This window comes from Salvia splendens, chromosome 12 (assembly GCF_004379255.2).
Source record: "Salvia splendens isolate huo1 chromosome 12, SspV2, whole genome shotgun sequence".
Lineage (NCBI taxonomy): Eukaryota > Viridiplantae > Streptophyta > Magnoliopsida > Lamiales > Lamiaceae > Salvia > Salvia splendens.
The window spans coordinates 13,597,894-13,607,726 of record NC_056043.1 but is presented as its reverse complement, the minus strand read 5'-3'; the positions used below and the strand labels follow the sequence as shown (position 1 = coordinate 13,607,726).

The 9,833-nt window shown below is 35.8% G+C and overlaps 1 protein-coding gene across 1 annotated transcript; it reads left to right on the top strand.

The window, feature by feature from the left end:
* The first annotated feature begins 306 nt into the window (after positions 1–306).
* LOC121759581 (endoplasmic reticulum metallopeptidase 1-like) lies at positions 307–8,577 on the top strand. Its single transcript, XM_042155220.1, has 21 exons — positions 307–604; positions 1,332–1,417; positions 1,578–1,679; positions 2,170–2,276; positions 2,348–2,448; positions 2,959–3,046; positions 3,189–3,277; positions 3,670–3,809; positions 3,912–4,077; positions 4,194–4,329; positions 4,447–4,543; positions 4,755–4,884; positions 5,305–5,364; positions 5,496–5,614; positions 5,783–5,907; positions 6,151–6,375; positions 6,989–7,149; positions 7,608–7,771; positions 7,870–7,952; positions 8,036–8,121; positions 8,266–8,577. Exons 1-21 carry the CDS (start codon positions 389–391, stop codon positions 8,407–8,409), a joined length of 2,625 nt encoding a protein of 874 aa, XP_042011154.1. The 5' UTR covers positions 307–388; the 3' UTR covers positions 8,410–8,577.
* The last annotated feature ends 1,256 nt before the right edge of the window (positions 8,578–9,833 follow it).

The following is a 9,833-nucleotide window of genomic DNA, read 5'->3' as shown; positions in this document are numbered from 1 at the left end:
CACACGAAGCAATGTGAAGTTCGCGATAATCATACTCAACTTGTGTTTCAAAAAATTTATTCAACTTACATAATAATTTCATATAGTTCGAGTGTCAATTAACTAAAAGCCGGTAACTAGTATTGATCAAACTTAAACAATGATAATTAGTTTACAATAAATTGGAGTATTTAAACTTAAGATGTGATGATGACGTAATGTTACGATTAGTCAATTATTTGCAAATAGTTGGGCCACAGTGGGTCGAAAAGTACATAAAAGTAATTAAAGAATATTTTTTTTGGCGAAAGAGTAATTGTTCCGGAAGCAACATATCAGCGGTTTGACCCAAAAACTCTTCACTACAACTGCTTCAACCTCTTCAGCTCCGGCAATCGGCGCCGAAACGATGTCGTTTATGAGGCTGAGCGCCGGCGACGTCGCTGGATTCAAAGTCCTATTCGCGCTGATGATTCTGTACGGGGTGTCGTCTTACTTCGCTTACTCCGCCATTCACATGAAGTTCGTCGCGCCTCTCGCCGCCGACGCACCGCTCGATCGGTTTTCCGAGGCCAGGGCGATTGAGCACGTGCGCGTGCTGGCCGAGGAGATCGGCGGCCGTCAGGTTAGCTTTGTTGAGCTTCCACCGGATTGTTAACGGTCTCCGTTTTTCTAATTTTTTGTTTGAAAATTTTGAAAATCGGTTTATTCATGGAACACGGACTGAATGAAAGTTCACTAGTGTGATTCGGTTACAGTTTTAATCGTTGATTGAGTTTAGTCGAATTCGATGCTGCTGTTGGATTTACTGGTTTGTGAAATAGTCATATAGTAAAGTAGTTTAGGAGATTGGCCGCCGCGAGCTTCGAGTAGTGGATTGTTTACGTTCTCTATTTCTCAAATACTATATTGGATCTGTATTTCTGAAAATATGTAAATTATTTTGTTCCTAGAGCATTACTTTACAGTATTAGTTGTTGATTGAGTTTAGTGGAATTCGATGCTGCTGTAGGCTCAACTGGTTTAGGATATGGTTAAGTATGTGTTTAGGAGATTGAGCGGCGAATTAGATTTGTTGAGCTTCGAGCGGATTGTTAACTTTCTCATTTTTTTTGTTGCACTTTATTATTTTTTTATCATATTTAATCTAAGTTAATGCTGCTGAAAGCTTTACTTGCTATGTTTTGCTTTTTTGGGTGGGGTGGGGTTGGGGATGGGGGATGGGGGATGGGGGCTCTCTGGAGACACAAGCTAACTAAAGATTCACGTGTGTGATTTAACTTATTCTATAGTTTGCTTGTCAATATACTACATATGGAACTGTTTGATTGTATAATGATTGCCTAATGTAGGTGGGAACTCCAGGCCTGCAACAGGCAGCAGAGTATATTAAGAAGCAGTTAGAACTGTTAAAAGAACGAGCTGGCTCAAATATTAGGTTGAGATATATGTATATATATTGAAATTTACAATACAAACATTTCCATATATTTAATACATATATGTCACGTTTCATCTTTCTTTCTGCATATGTAGCAGGAAAACCTAAAAAAATTTGGTGCCTTATTAACTGCAAGAGTTTGTGTTTTGTTTTGCAGGATAGAGATAGAAGAAACAGTTGTTAATGGGTCCTTCAATATGATGTTTCTAGGAAATAGTTTATCACTAACTTATAGAAATCATACAAATATTGTAATGAGGTACTTCTCGTAGTTTATTTGTATTTTCTATGACTTTTTGATAGATCTCGGTTAAATATTGAACTGTAGAATCATAATTTGTGGATTAAGTGGAGAGAATATTCAGTTAGCTCTTTCACATCAGTATCAGAAATGCTGCTGTGTTGCGATTCTAATGATATTTGAGACACTATATATAAACATGTAAACTGATAATTGAATGCTCAAGTACTATTCAAATTGACTATGATGATATCTGTAGTTTGTACTTGTATCCACAAAGTATTCAAACCAAATTACACTCTTACTCATATATTTATTTGAAGAAATTTGATCAAATTGAATAAAAACATGGGATTAAGTTACAACTCTAATCTCACTGAGGCTAATAAAGAAATGATTTCTGTTTGTGTGCTGTTAGGATATGATGTATTTGGGAATATGTTCTTTGATTAACTAGTTATTATGTTAAATATCTTGGAAAGTGAACATCACTTGGATCACTTTACAGGATTTCATCAGTTGATTCTCAGGAAAGTGACCCGTCAGTTTTATTGAACGGTCATTTTGATACTCCGCCTGGTTCTCCTGGAGCTGGAGACTGTGGCTCATGTGTAGGTGGGTTGTAGCATAAAATAATTTTTAGATGATACTTGCAGTTTTGGCTTAAATTTCGTTTGTTTTCACAGCATCACTGCTTGAATTAGCAAGGCTGGGTATTGATTCTGGATGGACACCTCCTCGACCAATAATATTCTTATTCAATGGTGCTGAAGAATTATTTATGCTGGTGAGAGTTCAAATTTTAACAATATCTGATACTTTTCCTTGTACTTTCAACTTTGACAATTTGGTGGTTTGGGAATTATAGTACAATTACTAGTTATTTTATTGTAACTTACATAGCCATTATTCATTTTAAGAGGAAGTTATATAATGGTTGAGCACATATTTAAGAGCTTCATTTTTCATTGAATTGTTATACTAATATCTATTCATTAATATCTTAAAGGAAGTGAACTAAAAACATATATTGGTCTTTTGTTTATTATTTTGGGCAACATGACATTCTTATGCAAAAAAAAGAGTAACTGTTTCCCTTTCAATCTTATCTCCAATTAATTAAGGCATGCATAAACTTGATGCAGTAATTGCTAATTTGCTTGTGCTTTCTGGGTCAGATGTACATTTATGGGATCTTGATATCAAACTAGTGGTATTAAATAATAATACTGTTCCAGTGATGAACTAATTGTGAGTTCGACCATAATCATGACGCATAGCTGGTTTTACATTTCAGGGTTCACATGGGTTCATGACAACACATAGGTGGCGTGATACAATTGGAGCCTTTATCGACATTGAGGCGTCTGGGACAGGAGGCTTTGGTATCATTCTTTTTGCTCTTCGTCTGGATTCAAAATAAGAATTTTCTGAAGTATCATGCCTACAAATTCTTTCCTTTCATGCCATTAAATCTTTTCATGGGCTAGTATCTTTGTTGATATGTTTATATTTCTCAATGAACAGATTTAGTATGCCAGTCTGGACCGGGATCTTGGCCTTCTTCTGTTTATGCTCAGTCAGCTATATATCCCATGGCAAATAGTGCAGCTCAGGTTTTACTTTCCTTCTTCATTTATCAGTAGAAGGCTTAAATATGACCTAGTTATTTTCTCTAAAAGATTATAGATGATTGCTGCTTATAATTTTTATTTTTAAGGGTGAATGGTATTTGTAATGAAGATAGAAAGCACTCTAGCAGAGATATAAACTGTCTCCTTTACCATGTGGTGATATGTTTGGTCTTGATTGCACTCATGTATGGCATTCTGAATTTGCCATGCATTTTTTCTTGGTGGCCGTAGCACACTAGTTTAGTTTTATTGGCCCACTAGCATCTCTCGGTTTCGCTCTCTGTAGCTCATCTCCTTAGACTAAGTTTTATTTATTCAGCTGTAATTAAATAATTTTTCTCATCATTGTGATAACTTTTTAAATGGACTCGCAGGATGTTTTTGGTGCTGTTCCTGGTGACACAGACTACAGAATGTTTGCCACTGATTACGGTGACATTCCTGGCTTGGATATTATCTTCTTGCTTGGGGGTTATTATTACCACACCTCATATGATACAGTGGATAGACTATTGTATGCATCAATTGGTATTTTGGTGGAGATTGCCGATTTTGGTTTTGTAACATTACTTTTTTTTTAATCTGCCTAAATTGCATATCTTTTTCTGTTGATTAGACCAGGAAGCATGCAAGCACGTGGGGACAATCTGTTTAGTTTAATGAAAGCTTTCGCCAATTCTTCTAACTTATTAACTGCCCAAGAAAGAAAGTCCTTGAGAGATTCTACCAGCCAACCCAAGGGTGGAAGACCTATTTATTTTGATTACTTTGCACGCTTCTTGGTATGCTACAATCTATTTCAGTGAATTATTTGGCCTGTATATTTTTAGTCAAATGAGAATATCTAGTGGAAAAACAAATTCAAGGGCTTTGTTCTTGATGAATGAATCTTATGCAGGTCCTCTACTCAAGAAGGCAAGCGCTGGTATACCACACTATTCCGTTTGCTATATTCCTGCTTATGCCCCTGCTATTGCGCTTGCCAACTGGGAGTTTATACACTTCTTTTAATTCCTACTGTGACTTTCTAAAAGGTAATAATGTGACTTCAATCTATGATTTATGTTCTTGTCCTTTAGTCTCACTGTCCTGTTAAATTTCTATTACTTTTTAAGTTTTATTCTATAGATTATTCACTTACAACTATGCAGGATTATTATGCCATGCCTGTGGGATCACATTCGCCATACTTCTCCCCATCTCTTTATCTGTCCTGCGGTTACTATTTTCTGGACATTCCATGAACTGGTATGTGTTTACTTTTTAATTTTGCTTTCTCTGATGGTTCTCGCTAAGACAATATGTTAACCTATCTTTCTTTTATATATTCTGAATTGTTGCTCTTTCAGTATTAGGAGGAAAAAACATGATATTGTTTCTTTCTCTATCAGCTGTTATGTTTAGTTTCATTGTTGTGAGGAATGCTAATTTTTCCTTGTGTTCTTTTGGCCTTTTGTAGGTTTGCTAATCCATTTTTGGCATTTCTAATGTTTGTACCATGCTCAATTGTCGGTCTTTTGGCTCCCACAATTATTTGGAGGGAAATTCCTCTCTCTCAAGATGTTTTGACTCTTGCATTATCAAGGGAGGTGTGTGCTTTTGATTGAAGTTTTATTTTCATCTTGGGGGACGATTAATTTTTTCCTTCTGGTATACTGTTCTATAAACTTTAGAGATGATTCTGTCTTGTATCCTTCCTGGTTATGACCTACACTGATCCAAATCTATAGGATACAACCTTCCTTACAAGTTTCTCTTTTGCAACCAATGGAATGAGCTATAAGACCTAATAAGTTGTCTGAGTAGTTTTCAAGTATATATTTAAGTGCGTAAGGAAGTCCCTAATCTTCTCAATTCAACACTTTTCACTGAAAAGGAAAATGTTGGCTTGGGCCTTACACTAGATTCTCCACTAAATCTTACTTACTTGAATAATGTATATAATCATGTTAATTTGTTTGAATTCTTGATGTTGAATTGTAGAAATTTAACTTTCCTATATTTTGCAGGAATTGGCTGATGAAGCAAGGTTTTGGGGAGCATTTGGGTTCTATAACCTATTGACTTTGGTGGGTAAACTGTTCCTCGTCCTACTCAGTTTTGGATTATGTATATGGTTGGATTGATGGTGCAGATTGTTATTCTATCCTAACAGCATTAGTTTCTGATGACTTACGTAGCTCATGAATTGTGAAAACAGGCAAGCCTTGCATCGGGGTTGAGTGGGGGTTTTATCACTTTCTTTTTATCAGTTTCTATGCTTCCAGCTTGGATCTTTTATCGCCTATCAATCAAGACATTTGGTCATCAATCTCTCAGGTGCTAGTGTAAACAACTCTTTGTTCTATTCTACATTCTTTTTGTCATTGTATTATTGACATACTTAATGTACTGTTATTTAGTGTTTCACGGTCTAGTTTCTTATCCATGATAACTTTATTTTGGCCACCATATCAGTATATTTCACCAAGATGATCTGTCTGTCAGGTCAGCAGCATCATATGTGATCCCTTTGGTACCTTGCATAATGTATTCCGTATACTTTGGTGGATTTCTTGCTGTATTTGTCATCGAAAAAATGGGCATGACAGGCTCTCATCCACCTCCTTATGGTTGGTATACAGCTTTTGTACTTCGCAGACTTGAAAATCAAGAGTCTTGTAATGTATTGTACTTTTTTGGATCCTCGAGTCGGCTGCGTTTTATTGAGGGAGCATTATGTTGCAATTTTTACTGATATATCCTTTGCATTCATGATTGCAATCCTTACATAATTAACCTTGAAATTCCAAAAACCCATGTACGATTTTAAACAATTACCTGTAATCCTCTCACATATTACCAATTAATTGCAGGATATTTTGTTCCTGATGCAATAGTTGCAGCTGTAGTTGGATTAGTAACAGGTTGGTGTCTTGGCCCTTGTATACCTGTTGTGGGGAAATGGTTGGCAAAACCACGAATCATCCAAGTTTTGCTGCATGGAAGTGTTATTGCGATGGCTTTATCATCACAATTCTTTCCATATAGCAATGATGCACCAAAAAGGGTTGTTTTTCAGCATACAGTTCAGACAATAGGTACATTTGGATCAACACATGTTCTTTTATTAACTTCATATACTTTTATCACTTTGGACATCTACTTATTATCAGACGCATGATTTGGTCTTAAGTTATTATCACTCGCTTCAAAGATTTATATATGTGCACACTGTATAGCTAATAAGCTCTCTGCCCATCATGTGAAAGCCAGCTGATTCAGATAGAAATTCTGATAAAATTCATGAAGATTGTGTAAAATTTCTTGAAATATGAGCATATTTAGTTGATGCTAATGTACTATTGGACTATATGTCTGGTCACTGACTGAAGAATGGGAAACCTGTAGACAAAAGTGAAAATAGCTACTCATAATTTTATTTATAGAGGAATGATAGTGTACACAATCTTGTGCACCTCCATGAGTGCCTAGTGTACAATGTATTGGATGTCATCTTTCAAAATAAATATATGCTAGGTGCTCAGGGATGTCGCCATGATGGGCGTGTAGGCTAACATTCCCATTCCCATTCCCATTCCCATTCCCATTCCCATTCCCCTTTTCAAGTGGTTAATTATTGGCTGCTCTCTGCAACAACTCTACTTCTATGCAATATGACATCAAATTTGTGACTGCTATTCTCTTTGACAGATGCAGATCAAGTATCGGAAGTTAGTTTTGATTTCGCCGTAGTTGACTCCAATTCCCTGATGTTTGTTTTCCATCATGCTCCTGACGTGGTAAAGGAACTGTATGGGGACAAAGAATTAAGTTTTGACACAGTCCCTGAGTCAAATACTCAGAGATGGACGGTAATATATTCGATGTTTACGTCTTTTTGACCCCAGTGAATTGTCATGATGTTTTATGAAGATATTTACAGGAATAAGAAAATGATTCACACTTTATGAGTTTCCATGACAGGAGTAGGTCCTTTCCTGTATGAATCTTTTGGTTGTTGAATTTCTGTTATTACTATCATGGATTTCACCTCATCGAAACATACACTACCGTTTGCTCTCCATATCCATACTTGGTCGGGCCATACAAGTTACGCATTCAGCATCAATTAAGCATTAGGCTCATACTGCTTTCCACCCTTAAGCCTTGCACAGTGCTGCCACCCTAGGGGAACAGTAATAAGCAATGGTTGATTATCTTCATTGCATATTATTGACATAGAATTGCCAAAAAAGTGACATGATACTTTACTGTCCCAATATACCCAGTTTCTCAGTAGTGTATAAATCCAAATTATCTTTTTTTACAGGGAATTTTACCCATAAATGCTTTGTTCTCAAGAAGCCTGAAGTTTCCCAAAACGACTGCAGAAATCATGAAAGAATACTCAAAATTTCCACTTCTGACTTCTCATATATCCCCTAGCATCTCCACCAAGGGATCTCGAAGAGTCAACTTGGAGTTTTCGTTAGGGTATACTTTCTAGAATCCTCCACTGATATGAATTTGATAGAGCCGTTTGTTGGATGTCTTGCTTCCTGGAATCTTCTTAAGTTGAATCCCTCATGCAGTTCCTTGAAAGAGGTGTGGGTCGCAGTCCTCAACATTACAGGACCCTTGTCAAATTGGTCATTTGCAGATAATATAGTTCCAGGTTGATTTGAATTCCTTTGTCCAATCCCAACCCAACTTCATTTTGCCCAGTCGTGAGCTAAAATATTTTCGAACTTTTGACAGCTCCCCTTAGAATTGGCAATGGGCCACCATCATATGCTTGCAGACTGAGCGGCACAGGCCATGAGAACTGGACATTTTGGTTGGAGGTAATCATCTCACTGCCATTATTCATTTCAAAGTGCAACCTTGGATTATAGCTGCTGCTACTCAAGTTTAGACAAATTTTAACTTAGTTTCTAAAACCTTCATGCAACTGCGACACTTATAATTTGGATCCGCCCATGCTGCAGGCCAACACGACGGAACCTTTGAGGATCGATGTCGCTGTGTTGGACCTGCATATAACCGAGCAAACCAAAGAATTGAAAGGCCTTTTTCCAAGTTGGATGGATGTGACTGCCTTCACAAGTTTCTTGTCTTCCTATACTGTCTAACTCGGTTCTTCTTCAGCTAATTTCTCATACCGCACTCAAAATAACTACTCTGTGTACATCAATTACTTGGGTAGTCTGTCTATTACGTACTCTCTTACAAGTACTATTTTTCTAGTGGTCGTAATTGATTGGTTGAATAAACAATTTTTTTGGTTGAGCTGGTTAAAATCTATTTTCCGGCATTATCTCAGGGGTAAAAGCAGCTAATATTATCACAAACTTTTAAGTTTTATGCATTTTTTTCTGAATTTACATGCTAATAAATCTGTGTGGATACGTTGAAAAACCCGATATGAGAAAATTACACAAAACTAAAAAGTTGGTGATGTAATTGACTATTTTTGAAGTTTACGGGAAGAAAAATTGGAAAATGTACTAAGTTGAAGGCTATTACCCTTAAAATATGCAATCTTTCTGAAATCTCCGATTGTATTCTCTCACACTCTCTCTATTATTTCCATTGTCACTCCCCTACCCCATCCACTTGAGTTCCTTCGTCTCCTTATCCCCACCGCCTTGGAGAAAAAGCATTCAATAAAAGCCTTGAAGAAATGTGACGTAATTAATAGCAAATGAAAAAGACTCCAACTTGTACAATTCAAGATGATATAAAGAAGCAAATCCACAAGGTTTTAGTTGATTCATCGAGTAGAAACTCAAACAACTTTGTAAGCCCATCGTTAAAAAAAGACTCCGAGTCTCTCGACTTAAGGTTTGGTGAGTAGGATCTAAGCGTACGCTATGTACGTTGAAATGTGGGCGAAAGTCAAATCCAGATTTGCAAAGAGAACCTATTCGGAGTTGATGATCAACAAAATTTTCAACTTAGTCTTTGCCTTGTCAAAGATACGCATTCCGGGCGCTCTAATCCATAAATCATTGTATTTTCTAGTGACAATGTATGTAATAATTATAGGTCCAATAATTAAAAAAAAAACAAATTTTGTGGAAATTTAATTTCATTGCGTTTTTAATTGCCGATAAAATGCTATTTTATCTATCAGTCATACCTTTCAGCATTAACTATGTTTGAAAATAACAGGTAAAATCGGAAAATGCCATGAGTTAGTAATATTAACAACCATTACCTTTAACTGAAAAGTTATAAGTACTAGTTTAACTAGTGTGCTATGCACCTATCATTAATTTATTTTATATTAGTCTAAATTTTTAAAAATGAATACATAGCATAAAATAATATAAATAATTATGTATGCAACAATAATCTAGTCTTAAAAAAAAACAATATTAAGAAATTAGCAGTTTGACGAATAAAATAAGACACTACATAACATTGTTTGTATAATAAATTTAAAATTGAATTAAAGCCTATATATTACTTATACACATCCTTTTCTTTTCAAATTTAATATTTTATCTTTTGAAATCAAGCAACACTATAATGAAATTGTTAAATATATTCA